At 40.0% G+C, this 20,099-nt stretch overlaps 1 protein-coding gene across 3 annotated transcripts in view; it reads right to left on the bottom strand.

Annotated features, from left to right (window-relative positions):
* Nucleotides 1–20,099, bottom strand: part of LOC117485924 (protein FAM126B-like) — a 47,041-nt gene that overhangs the window by 15,247 nt on the left and 11,695 nt on the right. For all 3 annotated transcript variants that reach the window (XM_034134629.1, XM_034134631.1, XM_034134630.1), the window contains exons 2-7: nt 17,326–17,410; nt 12,607–12,685; nt 10,295–10,396; nt 8,452–8,631; nt 5,972–6,052; nt 546–661 (exon numbers count right to left, since the gene is read on the bottom strand). In XM_034134629.1, the coding sequence (XP_033990520.1) occupies nt 546–661; nt 5,972–6,052; nt 8,452–8,631; nt 10,295–10,396; nt 12,607–12,657 (530 nt within the window). In that variant the 5' untranslated portion in view covers nt 12,658–12,685; nt 17,326–17,410. The remainder of the gene's footprint in view (nt 1–545; nt 662–5,971; nt 6,053–8,451; nt 8,632–10,294; nt 10,397–12,606; nt 12,686–17,325; nt 17,411–20,099) is intronic.

The raw sequence follows: 20,099 nt of genomic DNA, 5'->3' as shown, positions 1-20,099 counted from the left end.
TGCCCCCACACCTCTGAGGTACCAGAGCTGATGCTGTGTCAGTCTCTGCGCATGTGTCACTGCAAACAAAAAGCACCACCATTTTCTGGCAGGACTCCAGCACGCTTCATTGCTATGCTAAGATTACCATTCATCCACAGCTGCAGAGAAAATTGTAAGAGCCAAGAAAGCTTTCAGGTCTGCTTAGTCTGGCCAGAAGAGGCTGAATGAGAGTCAAGGGTTATGCTCTGATCATCTTAAAAGGTCTTTTTCATCTTATGGGGAAGGGTGAGATGTGAAAGAAAGGGAAAAAATAAATAGGAGGGAATGATGACAGTCTGGTGGGGCCACCTGTGTTTAGTGAGGCTGAACGGCCCACTGCGCTGCCATTTCTCTGTGCTGCCATTTGTCTGTCTCCAAGAAGCAACAAAAGGTTCGCCCCTCTGGCGAGCCATTCAGAACAGAAGACTTAGCATAATGTCTCTAAACGGCTGCCATTTAACTCTTTTGTGGCGTTACTGCGTCTCAGATTATTCCCTGTCTGTTCACAGCTGATGGAGTGTTACCTGTTCTGAGCGGTGAAGGTCTCTCTCTGCGGGTGGAGGCCGCTGTACACCACTCGGATCAGATCATGTTGACAGAGGGCCCCCTCTGTTAATGCCATGGGCCCCAGGCTAGAAGGCTAAAAACAAAAAAAACAGTTTTAGTTTAAATGTTAACTAATAGATATTACCATTAAACTTCCACAGTCGATTGCTTGCATACAGTTTTAAAGTTCTATGAGATGTCATTTGCATTTACATATGCAAATGAGGCATGATCTTATTCCGCTGTGAATACTTGCTAATTTGCATTTGTTTCCAGGATCGAAATCTGAACATTTGATAAAGCCAGGTACAAAAATCTTGAGTTATGGGTTTGAGAGAGAAACTTGGATAACTTTTTGTATCACAAAACAGAAAAAAGTAAAAAAATAAACAGAAAATACGTTCAACACTGTCAAAATACAGTCAAAATAAGCAATTCCCCAATACATTTAAGAATAAAATGTTATATAAATCAGTTAATTAATGATATACAAAAGCCTGTAAACACCTCCAGAATAGAGCTTTCGCCTCCCATAAATGTAACACTTGTCCACTGTGGTGGCTCTTACAACATGCTATTAAATTGACAATGATGATGTTGCGATTCTAATGTGGAGCAAACTAGCTGTTGTGCCCATCAAGTTGTTGATTGACAAACGGGAGCCTCTGCTCAGATGGAAAACTGCTGTGATTAGTGTTCAGATTTCATTACAGAGGAATGATATTACAACTGGACCTCCGCCAAACTCTCTCTCCCCTGAGAGCATTAACTGGCAGCGCCTGATTGCTTTCTGGTCGCCCTATTTATTGGTTCTAAAGTTGGGATTTGTTTCCATGTTCAGCGAGAAACTGCTGACTGCACACTAAAAGTTACGTGTTGCATTTTTCCCTGAATCTTCTACACAGTCCTTCATGCTACATTAAGCTTCAAATGTTCCTTTCAACCATTTCATCCGTGTTTCTATTTGAGTCCCTCCACTACCTTCTTCGCACCTATTCTGACAGGTTAGGGTGTCCTGCAGTGTTTTATAGTTGAAGTGAGACACCTCACCTGACATAAAGATAACCTCCCCTAACACCAGAAAGGTCATTCACTTTCATGAAATAAAACATTAACCTTTTGTGGTGTAAATGTCAAGTTGTTACTTCAAACATCACATGGCGAACCTTTAATAAGTAAGGCACTCGTTTCGGCTGTCACTACCTGATCTGTGATGCTATTCAAAAAATGATACAACAGATATGTAGTGAGAGCAAGAAGAAAAGCGTCTGCACTGTATGAAAGCAGGAAGTTCCACTGCTTGAGAGAATAAGCAAATCCTTTTTAAACCCTGTATTTTATTTAAAACAAATTCAGGGGAAAGTACTGTAGCACAAGTAACGACTGAAACAGTGACAAATAACGGCCCGTCCACACAGCAGCGTTAACCTCTTAAGCCCTGAGCCTGTTTTTCAGGTCTCAGGCTCGAAAATGACATTCCCAGAACAAATGACCATATCTTCCCTTCTAAAAGGGTTAAATTAATAATCTTTATTCTCAAAGTAATGATAAATCTGTGAGTTGGATGTAGAAAAGTCAGAATCAATATAGATGTTTTTTATTTTAAAGAAAATTCAGATTTTACATAGTAAAAAACTGTAAATTATAGTGTCCGTCCAAAAATTCTTTTTTACTTATAGTGAAAACTACCCTTGGATGATGGGTTAGTAGACTAAAAGCTTTAGGAATCCAAAGTACAACATATAATAAGTACCCTGTATCAAGATTGATGCAAAACAAGTGAAATTTGACATTTTTAGAGAGGTTTAGCCAAAAAAACCCACTTCTGGGGTCATTTGGGTGGATTTGACCTATCTCTGGCCCCCCTTGCTCGATTTTGATGAATGAAATCTCTTTATAACCGCTAGAGCCAATGGAATCGAGGGAAAGTTATATACAGACCAAAACGTTAACAAATAGAGTGGCGAAGTCCCTCCCCTTCCGGTGGAGCTCCATGGGACCTTATTTCGGAAAAATTATGTATTGAAATCAATGGAGAGAGAAAGATTATCTTTCGATCCCGTTTGAATTGTGCCACGAATTACACATATGATGTTTGTCAATTTAAAAGATAATTTTGCAAGTAAAAAAAAAAAAAATGTGTCGTAAAACTGTGAAGTAACACATTTGTTTGTGTGAAACGCTCAATGAACTACATCTCTGGTCAACAACACACGTCACCAAGATGGCCGTCACTACTGTCTTGTCAACAAAACGATTGACTATCCTCACTATCAGCACAATGAAACACGTCCTGAATAATGTCATGCAAAGCTGCCTGCCTGCCTTCCTTTGATTCTCTCTGAACTGCCTGGTCGTTTTAATGTTTAATGTCAACCATTTGTGCAGATAGCATGAAGTAGAGAAGATCGCCGATGCTAACGTTAGCGTTAGCATTTCTCCCCCGGGCTTAAATGGTGTATTATAGAATGATCACACCGGTGACAGTACTATATACTATGAAAGGGTTCACGAAATATGACTACTACTCTTACTGTTTAACATTTTGGGTTACTTAATGTTACTTCATGTTAAGGCTAATAAAAATGACAAGGCTGTAATGCTAACTAACGTGCTAGCTACTAGCTAGGTAGCTAACTTGATCAAGCCACTCCTGGTCCTTTCATCAGACGGGAAGCAAAAGAACGAGCAAGACCCATTGCTGGTATAATAACAACCTGGTACTAAGCACACAGGCATCTTGTTAAAGTTATCTTATCTTAGCCAGCGCCATATAGATAGATTATATCTATATTGCGCTGATCTTAGGTATCTGAATGGTGGAGGAAAACAATTGTGACATCACTTACGCGACTCTGGGATTTGTAGTCTTTCTAGTTACGTATTTTTCATAGTCTTATATTTCAACAGTTTTACGACAAACTGTGACTTTTTTGACATGGAAATTATTTTTTAAGATTGACAAACATCATATGTGTAATTCATGGCACAATTCAAACGGGATCGAAAGATACGTTTTCTCTCCCCATTGACTTCAATGCATAATTTTTCCGAAATAAGGTCCCATTACCCGGAAGTAAGTGGGCGTGACTTCGCCACTCTATAAGGAGTGAGAGTGACGCGTTACCAAAACCGGAAGCTGCATACACTCTGGTGGCTACCATTAGCAGCTAACTTTTCCGCTCCGATTTTTACATAAAAAATGGAATTATGGATTATAAATAATTTTTTCAAAGGCACAGGTACATTATCAACCTATGGATCAACAACAAGGTACGTGTTGTGATGTCTGTGTTTGCTTCCCCTGTCGCAAGTTCGGATCGCTCAGTGATGATACTATACCTAAATAATCAGTGGAGTCTCAGCTTTAATCGGATATATTGTATGTGCAGCTACGATAAGTAATAAGGGTATCTTTATCTTGAATTGTGTGCCGCAGTGCATTAGAATTTTTTCGCTCAGGGGTCATTTAGACGCTTCTTATGAGACTTGTGTTTTGTTTTGGTAAAAATGGTTCATATCTTCAGTTAGCTGAGATTCTTCCCGTTAATCTGGTGCTACACATTAATAGTTTCATAAATGTTAAGAAGCCCCGAGACATTATCTCGAAAACAAAACGGTGGGAGGGGTCCAATGGGGGGAGCGCCGTGCTTAAGAGGTTAAAAAAATCTTGGAACGCTTCTGCCCATTCACTTTGAATGGGGTGACGTCACTTTGCCTCACTTTTCGCCGAACTGCATTGTGGGCAGCAGAGCGGAGATTTTCAGGATTTTCAGGAATCAAAGTTGAGCAATGTTCAACTTTTGAAGCTGAGGTGGAAGCGTCAGCCAATCAAATCCCGTGTATGCAAATCTGACAGTTCAAGCGCTAGCCAATCAAACCGCAGGTCATTTCCTCATATTCAAAAAAAAAGGAGGAGAAATTAGCGGTAGGGAATCACCCGGTGCTTTATGACCAGTCCCTATTTACCTACCGGGATATAAACCGGAGGAGCCAGGCATGGAGGGAGGTGGCAGAGACAGTGGTAGGTTTTCGCCTGTTTGGGGAGTTTATATCCAGTTTACTTCAAGCTTTTTTGCTTCGTATGTCGGGGGCGGGAGATTCATGTGATTGGTTGTTGGTGCCTTGCTCGCAAAAAATCCCCAAGCTTCAGATACGCCCACCTCCAAGATGTTTTTAACGCTGCTGTGTGGACGGGCCGTAACTGCTAATGTCCAAGTGAGAATATGCTACATGACCACTCCAAAAGTCACCCCTAAACCGACTTGATATTCTGTCATACGTATCTTGGGTGATGCCGTATTGGTGATGGAGGGGAGGCTGGATTCATTCAAAAAGAGAGACTGGGGAGCATGCTAATGCTGGAGGTCTGGGGAAAAGGCCCTGTGATGCGTGGAGCCGTACTACAGCCTGATAAGCTTGATGTGACTCACACACACACGAAGACCTCCCCTCACCCGCCTCCATGCTTTCTTCATTCTCACAGCATGGAGGGAAGAGCCTCTCAAGCTTGTAATTACAGCGATGAATCGCCCTCAGCATGCGCCACACACTGTAGTCCCATCGACACTCACGAGCACACTCACAAGCACCTACTGATGGCTGTCATACTGTATGAATAAATATTGTTTGCTCTGTTTTGTGTTGCAGAAAAAACCCTAGAGACTAGCCAAACACTGCTTCTCTCTGCCCTCAGTAAAAGATCCTAGGTCAGCAGTTCCTGTTAAACAACTTCCTAGTGAAATCCAGGTCAACACAACAGTCAATACTGTGACCTGTTTTAGCAGACAGGTTACTAACACTGGATAGAAGTTTAAAGTCAGCTTATTTTAAAGCAACAGAAGAACCTGCCTAGACCTTGTATGCCTGCCCACATTTTCATGCTAAATATTTTCAAAATCAGACTGGTGGATAACAAAAAAAAGAGAGTGCAGTCCTTCTGAGAGACTTCAGGTGATAGTTAGTCAAAACTAATAATTACCCTCAGGCTGAACATCATAAGAAAGAGCAAAAATAAATGGGACAATCTTACTAAAAAAGTCATTCATAGTGAAGCTTTTGCTGTAGACGATAAGTGAGCTGAGGAGGCTTTGTTCAGTGTCTTCTGACAGTTGTTGGGTGCTTCCTGACACCTTTAAACACACAGATGGATAAGCCCTGAAGGTGAGGTTAATGAAAATGGACCTCCTGTAGCGTTTGACACTGAGGAGTTGTCATCTCCCAAACAGCCACTTAAATAAATCTCTATAACAGTCAGCGGGAAGAATGCATAGACAGAGAGAAGGAGACGGATCAGCAAAAGAGGACGAGAAGGGCAAAAACAGTGAAAGTACACTGATAAGAGTGGTGCTGTATATACAAAAATAACTCTAAAACATTGAAAAATAATTCATAGGAGCCCCACCTCATGGTAAATCGATGGTTTGGACAGAGATGGGATTGTGAAGGAGAGAAGCCTGCTGTTGCCCTCTTTGTCAACGATCTCCTGCAAAACAAAAAACAGAAAAAAAAAGACACAGAAAAAATTGTTATTACAGAAAAAGAGAATTGTTTTAAACAGTTTTATGCTTGATTTTTATCTATATTTAGATTTTAATTCTGATTGCATATCTTTTACCCAGATAAGCCCTTCATTGTGGCCTGGGTGAAAGCATTTAGCAGCATACGGATGACTGTACCGTCCCCCGACTCTTACGCTGTTGGTGTAAGACCATTCTGCTGGGACGTGTTATTGACTCTGACAGATTAAATGTCACTGCCAGCACCATCACCATCACCACTCAATTCCAATTGTGATACATAGCCCAAAGAGGAATGAGTCCATGAACATGATGCCGTTTCTAAAAGTAATGCCTGGTTATCTGAACCAGTCGCAGCCGCAGTGGAAGCGATAATGAAGTCCATTCACAGAGACGTTGAGATGAGCATTCTTCATTTGACAAAAAGCACTTGTTATTCCTACTTTGCTCTGTAAACCAATTACGCGCCGTCGAGGACAATTCAAGTGGTGTGTAAGAGTCATTATCAAAGTAATTGTTTTTACAACATGTTAGCCTAGTGGGAAACTGATTGGGAGACCTAGGCTGTTTCCATTACGCTAGCTTGTGCTTCTTCACGTCCTCTCTTCACCCTGAAAATCGTCTCCTAGAGGCGCTTAGAGCACACAGGAGCATCCTAAGTAGAAGTCTTTGTGAAGTGGTGTGACGTATACATGACAAACCTCTAGGTGACACAAAGCTGTGCCGCCATAGGAAACCGACGTCTCTTAAGACCGACGCTACTAAAGCAGAAATCTCTTTCATATTCCTCAATAGGAGACGTGAGGAAGAGACGGAGTGAGAAAAGCGGGGAGACACATTAGCATATTAAAAAAGGAACCCATTGAAGTTTAAGTGTGTAAAAATCCTGGGTATTATTTGTATAATCCATGTATTATGTGGTAGGTGGTGGAGTATATGTTGTATCATTAAATATGGATGAATGTGCTTTTACTGCAACATTTTCTGTCAAAGTGGTCAGTTTTTTTTTTCCTGGCTTAGTAAATTAATGCAAATAAAAAGCCACAAAAACAAGTTGACTCTTCCAAGCATCCATAACTTGGGTTACCAAACAAGTATTTTTCAATTGTATTCCCCAACATCCTGTACTTAGGCCTTGTCCTGCCCTTCACTGGCCAGAAGTATATCTCTGAATATCTAATGGACCTGCTGAGAGCAGAGCTGTTTATCAGAGCAGAGTCACCAATGACCATAGGAGAAACATCTACAGTATGTACAGGGCAGCGGTGTGTGTGAGTGTGGAGTTGTATGGAGGAATAAATTATGCATGGATATACCTTCAATGGTGTTGGCTGACATGGAGCTCTTCCTATTGATATCTCTAGCTCTTAGCCCATTTCCCTAAGGGTGTTTCCTGGTGATGCAATCTATCCTGGGTCTATCCATCAACCGGAGATTTCCCTGTAGATTGTCTTTAATGTCAACAGACGTACTGCCTCGCTAATGTTTCACCTGTATTATTAAGTCCAAAGAGACAACCAAATATTAACACAGAGCCTTTCACAGCTATCTTCAAAGTTATAGAAACAAATGTGATTGGATACGGTTCAAAGAAAAGATCAGCCTTTCATCTACAAATATCACATCTACCTGTGTTCATCCATATTCACCAGTGGAAAAATAATGGCATATTATTAATTTCAACAGCGGGAACTATGACACTGTGGGTATCCCTGCTGATGGATATGATGGTGATAGCAATGAAGTGTTACTCTGTCAGGGTCGTTGACAGGGCATCATCCCTCAAGCTGTAGGGACTCAGAGTTCCTCGAAGGCAGTCTTGACCTTGACCACAACTGCCCAATTATTTTCACTTTGAGAGCCAAAACTGAAACTTAACGGCTAGCCAAAAGCAATAAATAATCCAAATGTCTTGTGTGCCACTAGTACCTCTCATTACCTCACTTGTGCCAAACGGACTTCCAGAACAAAGTATTACTCTGGATGTCCTTGCTCAGACCATTAGACAAACAATAATTTGTGATACTTGATGTTTAGAGCCTTTTTAACCTAACAACAAACAAAACAACAAATAGAACAGTTTAACTGTTAAAATGACACATTTTCTTCAACTAAGAACATCTGCCAGGGCAAATTGAACCTTAGGGGCTTAACTTTGGCAGTCCTGACCAACTGTAGATGATGCTTAAAAGCCACTTTTAATAGATTTTCTGATTCCTTCTTAGTAATTGTTAATAAACTAAAGAGTGTTGATGCAAAATAGCTCACAAAAAAATCATCTTAAAGCTAGCACGTTAATAATAAATTGTGCTAAGTGAACACACTGTTAGAAGGTTTTGCCAGTGCCACTTCTACAGACACCCACCAGGTTATAGATGCCCAGGAGGAGGGCCTCGATGCAGCCGTTGCTCTGGCGGTCCCGGCTCGCCGTGATGCGCAGATAGACCCACACCAGCTCGGGGAGGAACTGCAGGGTGAAGCGGCGCAGGCGGTCCTCAGAGCTCCGGTACAGCTCGAACAGCTGGTGGCACACCGGCTCCATCAGCTGGAATGTAGGAGGGGACATAAGGAATGCAAATCAGTACGAAGTCTCAGACTCTCGTGGAATTAAGGTACATTTACATGTTACTATGCCAGAGATATAAAATAAAATAAAATGAAAAACGAGATGGAAGAGGAGGCTGAAAGTACATTTTTATTAAATCGACTAATGCCTTTTCCCCCTAGATTAACAAAATAATCACCAGGGCTATAAAATGAAAGAAAATGGTGAAAAAAGTCAGTCTCAAATGTCTTTAAATGTCAAGTTGTGTCCGTCCAGTCAGATATTCAGTTTAACATGATACAAAACTGAGAAAATGAAATAGAAAATGAAATAAAACATATTTGAGAGGCTAGATACAGTATTTTCAGCCATTTTTGGCTAGTTTCAAATTGCAACTCCTAGTATGATAACCTGATTAATAAAAAGCATATGTCAAGCTCCAAATATCAAAAATAAATGGCTTATAATAAAACATGAATGAATGTCATCCTGACTAAAACACTGAAGGCACGGTGGGATGGACTGATGGAGGGAAAGTTTTGCTGCGGGTCAATAGTGGAGGCGTGTAGGAGCAGAGGGGATAAATCACTACAATGGAAGTCTGGTCAGATGTTCTCTCGGGGGAGCCAGCTGAGCCAATGTGTTTATACTGCTCAGGGGTCAGTGAAGAGAGTGCCCACACAGCACTACTGTCAGTGTGTGTGTGTGTGTGTGGCCGACCCTGGGAGCGTCAACTTATTAATGAACTTGGCAAGGCATATGGCCCTCCATGTCATCAGCCAAAAACACCAAACATGCAAAAGTCAAGCACACTTTGCCACCTATCTCTCTCTCACACACACTCGCACACACACAGACATTTGCACGTGCACACACACACATTAGCTCTCTCCTGGATCACACCGTTAATGGGATTGTGCAGCCAGATCGACAACACTAATGGAATTTAGATCCCTGGTTGCTTGACACCCGAATTCGACCATGAAGAAGCGGGAAAGAACTGGGGGTGGGGGGGGGGATTGTAAGGCACCAACTGTATAATTAGAATGAAATTAAAGGCCCGTCTCATTGAGTGCCTTGGGCCTTTGCTCAAAAAGTGCCTCATTAGGTCCTTTAAAGAGAAAATACAGGTTTAGCCATGCTGGTTTTGAAGACATTTAAAAACAGTGAGGTGCTCGTGTGTTGCAGCACAGCTAAAATAAATAAATGTGACCTAGTGTGTGTTTATAAAGTTTCTGTTTCTGCATCTATGACTATGCACATAACTTCTAGTGTGGGCGGCAGATGTTTCAGTCTCTCCCTGAGTAAAGTGTAGCTGGCAGACACAGTTTTGTGTGCGTTTTATTCTCACTGCCAACTAAGACAAATCATACTGTGTGAGTCATGGAGCAAAAACAAACAGCCATACTTGGAATATTTGATTTCCGTGTCTCACTATGGACACTTCTATGTACGTAGTACACTATCTACGCACTTGCCTAGTGCATGCGTTTCAGGAAGTGTTGTCTTAAATCCAACAAGCCTGATGTGTCCAGCTTTACACACCACTGCTTTTTGCCATACCGGTCAGTGTGAACGCATTTATGCACTCAAAATAACAAGTGTTAGTATGGAAGAACACAAATTGTGACACAGTTTACAGTAGGAGTGGGGGTCTTCTCACCTCATTGTTGGGGTCCTGGATGACTCTGTAGAGGGCCAACACCAGGGACTTCTTCAGATGAAGGCTGCCGGCGTAGCTGGGGATGCGGTTTTCTGGTAGGGACTGAAGAGAGGAGAGACAAAGGTTTGATGAGCAACTGCACGCACATTTCTTGCTTTTTTCAGAGTAGTGGTATAGGATTCAAGGCATTTTTATAATACAATTGGAAAAAGATATCAAGCATGTTTTGGGTTCCATGTTTTCTTTGGACTCTTTGAACACATATGTGGGTTTTACATAAATGTTCACATATTTCTCAACCAGCAGCTGCCCAAATAAATGATATTTTTAATTCTTTTTGAAACCACAGGTTAACTCATTTCTTGTCACTCTCCATCCACATCTAAAATGGCACAAATTCATACCCTTTTGCATTTTCACCTCATTAAAAACGACGGATGTTCACAATAATATTAAGGTTATTTCTGTTCTTTTCAAACGTTCCAGTAAACCAGCATGCACTGAAACAGTGACCCTGAAACCGAAGCAGCTACATTGAATTCACTCATCATTAAATTGTATTATTTACACTGTGTGCTTTTTCTATTGTGACATGTCAATAAATCTTGATGAAAAAGGCCTTTTTTCTCAAGTAGTTTTAAAAAGCACTGTGGAGAAAACACTGACTGGGCAATCCAGTGTGCGAGGTTGAGTGAAATCGGATAAAAGAAATGACGAAATAACTCTTTGAAGGAACTGAACAACCCAGAGTGATGATATCTGACAGGCTCAGAACATCCTGCGGAGAAATACTTGAAATGGTCAAGACTGTGTGTTTGTGTGCAGAAGACAGCAGGCAGAGATATCCTCTCCAGCCTAAGTATGGTCATTTTGAGGGCAGAACACAGTGTGCCCGGCCTGCACCAACTCACACAATGAGTCATACCAATCCATTCCCTCACTCACCATCGTCATACTCCCTCGTTTCTCTCTCACTATTTGGTGCTCTCGCTGCATTACACATACATTCCTTCTTTTCTGGCTTGCCTTTCTATAGCACTCCCTAAATCTCATACAGATCATTTGGAATAGTCAACGCACAGATGCCTTTTTTAGTATGTTGTCATGCTTATGGAACAGACTGACTTAAAGAAGACACATTTCCAATATTGTTAAGAGTTATTCTTTAGATTTTTTGTGTTTTAAAAGTATCCTGAATAGTAAGTTGTAACCGGTTCATTTTTGGCAAGGTAACAGATTGCAACAGATTGCAGATTAAAATATATTTTTAGACCCAACTATACTGGGTGTATAGCTGAAGCTAACACTGTGTTCCCAGAGAGCACTAAACAAGATAGTGATCTTAAATTACACCAGGAAGTCAGCTTAATTAATTAAGATAAGACTTTGGAACAAGCTACTGTGCCACTGAGCTATTTACTAAGATAGTTTTGTTTTTCTTGGGAAGAATGACATTTGTTATATAAATTAATACATCCTTATACAATACTTTTGAGAGAAAATCTCAGAATCACTCACAAATTAACCGCTGTAGGAGCAATCGTCTTTTAAGATTTCACCGTAACTATTTTAACCTTAAACTCCATCTTACATGTTTCAGACTAAGCTCAGGCAACTGTGTGTCGGTAAACAGCGAATGCTAATATTATCATGCTGCCACTAACAGCAGTTGGCTACAGTACAGCACAATTTAACTTGAGTGCAGCTGAACTTAAATCTACATTACAATGAGCTTTTCACAATATTTGCAGACATGACCTTGTTTCACATTCAGACATTAAAAAAGCAAACCACTAACAGAAGGAAAACTGTGTTACCATGTATACATTTTAGATATGGGTAAGTGAAGTTGACTATTTTGTGATTTTCAACAGCTCTAAGCCTGAGAGAATGTTACATGGCACTAGTGTTTAAACACTTAAGCATAAACAGTTGTTGTAGGTTCAAAGAATAAGGAAACTAAAGGATAAGTGCGATCTGAATAGTTGTAAACACAAGTTTAGGTGAAGGCATGTTGTGTTGGATGTTTTGTGTTACATAAATCCTTCAGGAACAGTTTACGAGTTGAGCGTGATTCAGTTCACAATGATAGAAGTATCCTGACTCCTCACTGTCCTTATTGCCCACAATTCTTGCTTGCATCACTACAATTACAAAAGACTGAAATGCTGAAGAGGTGACATGCGCGAAGTTGCACGCTCAACACTCTCATCGCAGTAGTTATTACACCTACAGCATGTGATTTCTCAGTAGTAAAAAAAGATGACCTCCAGAACAACATTTCACCAAGAGAGGAGAGGAGAGCCTTTTACCTTGAATTCTGAGAGCCATTCTTCGACAACACTGCGCTCTGGACCCAGCATCTTCCTCAGAGACCCCCCCCCCGGCTGCCTGGTGGACACGGAGGAAAGAAAAGGAGAACAGATATTTGAGAAGGAGACATGGGTGGGGGCAAAGTGGAAGCAACGCAAACAGTTCGAGGAAGAGAACAAGGAGAAAAAGTACGACTTCCTCAGATCATATTTGCTTGCAATAACATATGGTCATATCCAATAAGGGGTAACACCCTTGTTTTTCACATGTTCGTGCACATTTTCCATTTTCAAAATATGCATTTCATATTACAGCCAACCATTTGCCAAAGATAATGTTTGAAAAAAATTTTTTAGTTTCTTTAATCTGCTTGAACCTTAAACATTGCAATTATGCCCTTTAACCAGTAGGCTAGCAGCGCTCCCAGGATAAAACAAATATGTGATATAAATAAAGAGCATTTCAGTGATTGGTCATCTAAAGATTATGGGTAAGTGGTCATTAGTAATGTTAGTTGCTGTAAATGGGATGCAACATGACGAATGCCTCTGGGTGGAAGCCATGATGCTGACTACACTGTTACATAAGGAGCCACCTAGGTGCCCTCTCCTGTCACTGTTGATCAGAGCTGCTTTGAACATGAGCCAATCCAGACGGGCGGTCAAACGGGCTTTCCCTGCACCACGAAAACCAGGTGGATAAGATAGAGACTTTTTTGGTCCTCAGCCCGAGTGAATTGTTATGAAATCATGTGCAACTGAGAGTTAACCTTAAGGGCAGCTTAACTCTGATATAACTAGCACAGGTGTTGGAAAACTAACCCTTAAACACTCAATAAAAGCCTAATTAAATGAAAACAGAAAGTTAGGGATCTCATCATCTGAATGTCCTTAGTCAGACACATTAGATTCACAGCACTTTGAGAACTGCCAAAAATAAAAAGCCATATTTTCTTCCGACTTCATGCTATGGAAAATATATTCACTTTAATTATTACATTTTAGAGTTAGGGTATAGCTTAAAATAAATGCAAAAATTATTTCACACTATTCAACAACCTTTACTTTAGATTGTGACACAGCTACCATAGTTTAGCTGGTGTAGCCTTTAAGAAGCGCAACAACAGTCTGCTATCTGCAATAACACTGTGGTGACCTGTGTCATGGTCACACAGGAGCCTTTCTCAAACACAAGCTTACCATAACATGCATCCTATTCCTAACCTACTCTTCTGATTGAGGAAATGCTTGAAGACCTGTTACAGTTCCTGCAACAGAGCTACAGCCTTTGCTCCTAGAAGCGACTGTGTGGCTCATAATGTTGGTGTGGTTTTGAGTTGATGGGATTAAGGATTGGGACTAACTCAATATATTCTCATTTCAAAGAGGGAAGATCCCATTTACCGACAGCAACAGCCTCTGCTGGCTGATGTTAACGTTTTTTTTTCAACTTTAGACAATTCCATTTGTGTTAGTGTTTTTGAAATGAGGATATTAACTAAAAGCAAATGTCTTCGCACTGTTATTTTAAATAGAGATCATAATCTAAGATAATCGGCCCTGTATTTCCTCCTTTGACACCAAATGTGCTCCCACAGCGTGTGACAAGTGACAGCAGAGGGTTGTAAATAAACTTATTGCAGCTGAATCTGGGTCACTGTCCTTGGTTCACTTACTGACATACATAACTGAATAAAATCAGACCCCAGAAAATGTTAACATTTATGAAAATGTTCAGACTCAAGGGGAGAAAATGTGGTGCACAAATTTAGGAATATTCATACACATACTTTGTCAGAAATTAGATGTATACGATATTACACAATGTTCCTTTTTGTACAGTAAGTCATAAACCGTGTAAAGTGTGTGCACAGTACTAAGGCTCCCTCCCACAGTACACCATAATGTTGACACATCCTTGTTTAATTGTATTTGGTACGCCCAAATCATCACAGGCCAGGACATTTGCACAAGCTCTGAGGCTTCTCTGAATCTACATTACGTTTCTGACAGTTTTTATACTGCAACATAAGATTTGCAAATGTCTTTTTCTGGCAAAAAAAGTCTGATGATGTGAATGAATAAACATCGGCTGAAATTCAAATTGTGAAAAGTAGAAGTGTACACTTACTGAAAAGATTAGAGCTCCAGACACAATTTAGTTAAATGCAATTCACATGTAATTACATGTTGTTAAAGGGGTTTGTTGAATACAAGATTCTGAATTTCAGATTGCTGCTAAGGATGCAGTTCTTACCATAGACTACCAAAATGATTTTAAAATCAATATTTTGAAGGATTACAATTACTTTCAAGCAAAATTCAAATCAATGATTTCTTAGGTAAGACGCCATGAAATAAGCGGCATTATGTGAAGCTTAATTTTCCCAAAATGGACTCTCACTCAACCTGTTGGCATTCATTTCACAATGATGAACCGCTCGCTAGACATGATGCCTTATATATCACACTAGCTGACAAAACAGCAATTTCAATCTCAATTGATTTATTTCCATAGTGTTTTGCAGAGACTAAACTATTTTTAAAAGTATTCCAGAGTTACTTCATTCAGAAGAAAATTATACATGGACTACCCACGGTACCATGAATCAGTTTTAAGGCACTTCAGCTTCAAACCCGTATTTAAAGTTACAATTAAAGCAAATCCAACATAAAACGATGCCCTGCTCCCTGAGTGGTGCGGATAAGCCTGAAAATTTTACAAAACAGGCTTAGAGGAGCCAACTATCCGATTCGCTGTGAGGCTAGAGGAGACAGATCACGTTTGCCGCTCAGAGCAGATGAGGATCTGAACGAATCAAATATGTTTGTGCGAGCACTCGCTTTAAATCTGAGTGTGAGAATTGAAAGGCTCTATTTAGTAAGCTGGTTCAGCTCTTCATGAAAGGCTGACTCAGTCTTTTCCTCCGGCTTGTCAAACTGTCAAAGACACACTGAAGTGACATTCTCCGTCGTCAGGGCAGGCTTATCAGTTACCATGGGAACTGCATTAAAATGACTTTCAGGCAATGGCAAATATTCACCAAATGTCCCTTACGTAATATATACAGTAGTTCTCATCATGTATATAAAACGGCAAGTGTCATGTCAAAGATGAGTTCATTCAATTCAAATCGGAGAATATAAAACATTAAACGTGAAAGAAAACATGTTTTATTTTACTATATTATTTTATTTTTGTACTGACTGATTGGGGATTTGAATACTCAATTCAGTATTTCGTTAGAAAGTTTAATTTCTTCCCCAAAAAAAACATGTTTGTTGTTATCCTTCATATGTCCGTAGCAACATGAGGCTACAATTGTTAAAGATAATTGTTTTCTGACATTGTTGCTTTTTTTAGATTAATTGCAAAAAGAAAACACATAACCGTAAAACATAAAAAATAAGGAAAGAACACGTGATTAACCGTAATAAAAACATCAGTATATGCAGGATTAAGAGATGAATAATACTACACCCAGTGGCGGCCGGCCCATAGGGGCGCTAGGGGTGCCGCCCCCCCTCTTCCCACATTAAAAATAAAAAAAATAAAAAAATATATATTTAAAAAATATATTTTTTATTTTTATTTTTATTTTTAATAAACAAGGTAAATATTATATAATTGGTATCAGTAAAATGTATAATCTACAATAAAATCTTGTTTAAAATTGTGTTACGATGTCTAAAGTTACTGATAAGTCACATGTTTCCTGCCTGGCCTTGCCCGTGTATCATTACTCCCTCCCGTCTGGGCGCTATGCACAGCGCCCAGACGGGAGTGCAGCAAGTGCAGCAGAAGCCAACTGTTGCTATCTTTAAACTATGCCGCCGAAACATAATTTCAGCCAATCAGTGTTGTCAAATCTGATGGTCACAGGGCTCCTACGTCAGCGCCCGGTGCAGTCTGTGAGTTGTTTGGACTCGTATCCAAGGAGACAAAACAGGAAGCTGTCATACACTCTGGAAGCTACCATTAGCAGCTAATGAAAACTCAGTTTTTGACATAAAAATTGAATTATGGATCATCAATCATTTGTGACAGACACATTGGATTAACCTTCAGCTGCGTTTTTCTCGTTTTTGATCAGAATTGTTATTCTGCAAAAGGTGAGCATATTTGCTTCCCCTGTCGCGAGTTCTGATCGCTCAGTGATGATACTTATATTTCTAGAATCTGGAATCTCAGCTTGTTAGCACAGTTTATGCTGTAGAAACTATGTCCAGGACAAGGTGTTTGGAAGTTTTGGAAGATTCATAGCTAACCACACTGAAGTTATGGAGGTATTGATCAGTCTTCTCATATTTTTAAGCCCCCCCCCCCCCTCTAACATCACCAGAAGTCATAATTTAGGGGGTCTTTTCTCAAAAAAATGCCCCCTAGTATTGTTTGATCACCATTTCCACAGCCCCACCTAAAATATTTTCCACCAGCCGCCACTGACTACACCCATCCATGAGATCAGCAACAACAGCTCACATTCAAATCTCATTTGTTTCTGGCATTATAAGTCACATTGATATATAAGGATATTCAAGAGTACAATGCTTTATAAATGATAATGACTTTCAATAAATACTAACTGAAATAACATGTGAAGATCTACGAATTTAAAAAAGGAATCATTAGTATGTCATCAAGGCAGAAAAATAAATGAGTATCAACACGAGTATCAATTAATGACAAAATGAAACAGTTTGAGAGGCGGCGCTCACCTCAGTGTCCCAGAACTCAGATCTCCACTGGGAGAAGCGAATGGTTCCCCACAGCGTCACACATCTGTCAATCACCGACGCTCATCTGCAACACAAGGAATAAATCCTCCATTAATGAACAAACTACCACAGGTTAGGTCAAAAATCACGTCAAACTATAATTAGAATTAACTCATAGAGCTTTGTTACACAACATTTTGACAGTTTTTGGATTTAAAAAAAAAGTGAAATATTCCTTCCCTTGTCTTATAGTAATATTTGATATCTTCAGGATCATAACTGTTGGTTTGACAAAACAAGGCAGTCTTGATGACATCACCTCGAGCGTCAGGAAATAGTGACGAGCATTTCTGGCAGTTTTCTAAATCAAATGGCATATTCATAAAAGAAATGTAAATACTAGTTTTTTGCATCCTTTTGTTCTGTAGTGTATCTTAGACTGGATTCAAACATGATAGAAGACTTTAGGAAAATTCTCTTGGCGTTACTCTACAAACGTACATGACAATGAATCAGCCAAGACAACAGCAGCTAAAACACAGAGACTTTGGAAAACAACAGGGAGTTGCTCCAACTTCACAAGCCTCCTCTACAATCTGCACAGTTTAACATTGAAGAGCATCAGCAAGGAAGCCGAACTATGCATTCAGAGCAAATAACATATATTCAGTTGTTCAACAAATGCTTTTCGAAGGTTATTTAGAGGCACAAGGAGTGAATTCCCAAGTTTCCTATTGTTGCATAGCAACAGTCAGCTGTCCAAGTTGTTTTCAACAGCTAAAAATGCATATTGATGATGCACACCCATATCATTTACTGTACTGGCCCAAAAGAAGAGTCTGCAGAGAGCTGGCTCGGCTCTCCCTCCCGGTGCCACATCACTGAGCCCTCCATCTGATGCTGAGCCCTTCCAGCTCAGCCTTGTGTTTATCTGAAGGACTCTCAGATTAGCAATTCATCACAAGGACTAAAGGAAATTACCATGCAGCAGTCCCATCCGTCTGGAGTGATGTGTATGAAGAAGGTATTTATTTTCCTTTGCCAGATAAGGCGTACTCATTCTGTATGACTCATCACAGCAAAGGCTAACAGTGGCGCCAGGTCGAGTGAATACAGCAAAGGGGGGGAAGAGGGATGACTAATACAACACAAACAAAACATATATCTCATATTTGATGACAACATATTCTAGTTAAATGCTTGGAGGGAATACATTTTGAGTTCTTTAGGACAATAAACTACCAAAATGACCAAATAAATGTAATCAACCTAATTTGAGCTGTAAATCTCTTTGACTTAAAGGCGTGCAGCTTTGTACATACTGTTTATGTTGACACCGTCTCAACCCTTATAGACCATCTCTGGGTTTATTAGGCCATTGTGGCCGATGTTGCAAATCAATAAGAGGAGCTGTTTCATGGCGATAGTGAATCTTCATGTCATTAGAGTATCATATAATGTACTTTGATTTATCAGGCATTTCACTTACTAAATTGGCCCGAAACAGACAATACAATTGGTTATTGTATTCAATCACAATCCTCCACTTATTTTCCAGAAAATGCATTGTACAGTATCAGAAAATATGGATATTTAATATAAAATGGCTTGTAACTGGATAGATGATCAAATGGATAACGACAACACTAACTCAAGGTTATAGAAGTCCGACAGCATTTCTTAGAAGCCTCAAAAGGAATTTGATGAATTGTATAAAATGATTGCATTGAAAGAACATGCGTTTTAGCCTTAGAGTTTTTCTCACCATACAGATGCAACCCAAGCGCCTCAGTATGAATACAACTGCTGTAAGAAGAACAGGACACAGTAACCTAGCTAAGACAGAGTAAAAGGAATAATTACAATTCTGTCCTCCCCTTTGGTTAAAACAACCCATCATTATCTGGAACTGAACTCTGGGACTACAGTTTAATTCATTTCTATATTTCACCCAGTTTTTTGTGTTTCCAGCAACAACAGTTCTCCCTAGCCAACCGTCACTGTTTGCTAAATATGTCATACAATTAATGAGGCTTGGCGAATGTTCCTTCTAGGAGTCGTTCTTCCTCTGCAGGACCTGCTTATTGTCCTGTGGTGGGGCTCACAATGGAAGAGTGCAAACCCATCCTGTTTACAACACTTCAAACCCCAAATCACAATGACATTGCTAAACACCCTGCTTAACAGCGCACAAGGTTGAAACAAAGCCAATAAGTTATTGTACACACAGAGCAGTTTACACACGATATGTTCCAATGTGAATTTGCAGTTAGATGGATGAATATATACCAGTGTGTGTGTGTGTCAACCCATGTAGTAGATTGTTTGATATTTCACTGAATAAGGGACATGATCGTGGCATTAGGGGAAAGGCTTGGGGATTACCAAAGCCATCGGGAATTCACATTCCGAGCACCAAGAAATATAGACATCAAATTGAATTTAACATGGAATTTGTACTAAAACCCAAACATGACAACCTCAGAGGCGCTAAGGATTGGTAGGCAGCACCGTCATTAAAATTCATAACAGATTTCTGTTCATGGAAATCAATCCAATAGTTCAATCAAAGATTTTTCAGAATGGACCATAGTAGACAGACCATCAGGCTGTCCCACAAACATTGCCATTCTTAACAGCCAAGCCGCTAGCGTATCTAAAATAAAAAATGTGACACCCATTAATACTACTACGGATGCATCGACTGCAATTATTCTCAGATTTTACTGGCACAGAATCAGCTATGTCTTAGACTGTTTGGATTGTTGGTCATG

The sequence above is a fragment of the Trematomus bernacchii genome, unplaced genomic scaffold, assembly GCF_902827165.1.
Source record: "Trematomus bernacchii unplaced genomic scaffold, fTreBer1.1, whole genome shotgun sequence".
Lineage (NCBI taxonomy): Eukaryota > Metazoa > Chordata > Actinopteri > Perciformes > Nototheniidae > Trematomus > Trematomus bernacchii.
This window is presented reverse-complemented; position numbering and strand designations above follow the sequence as displayed.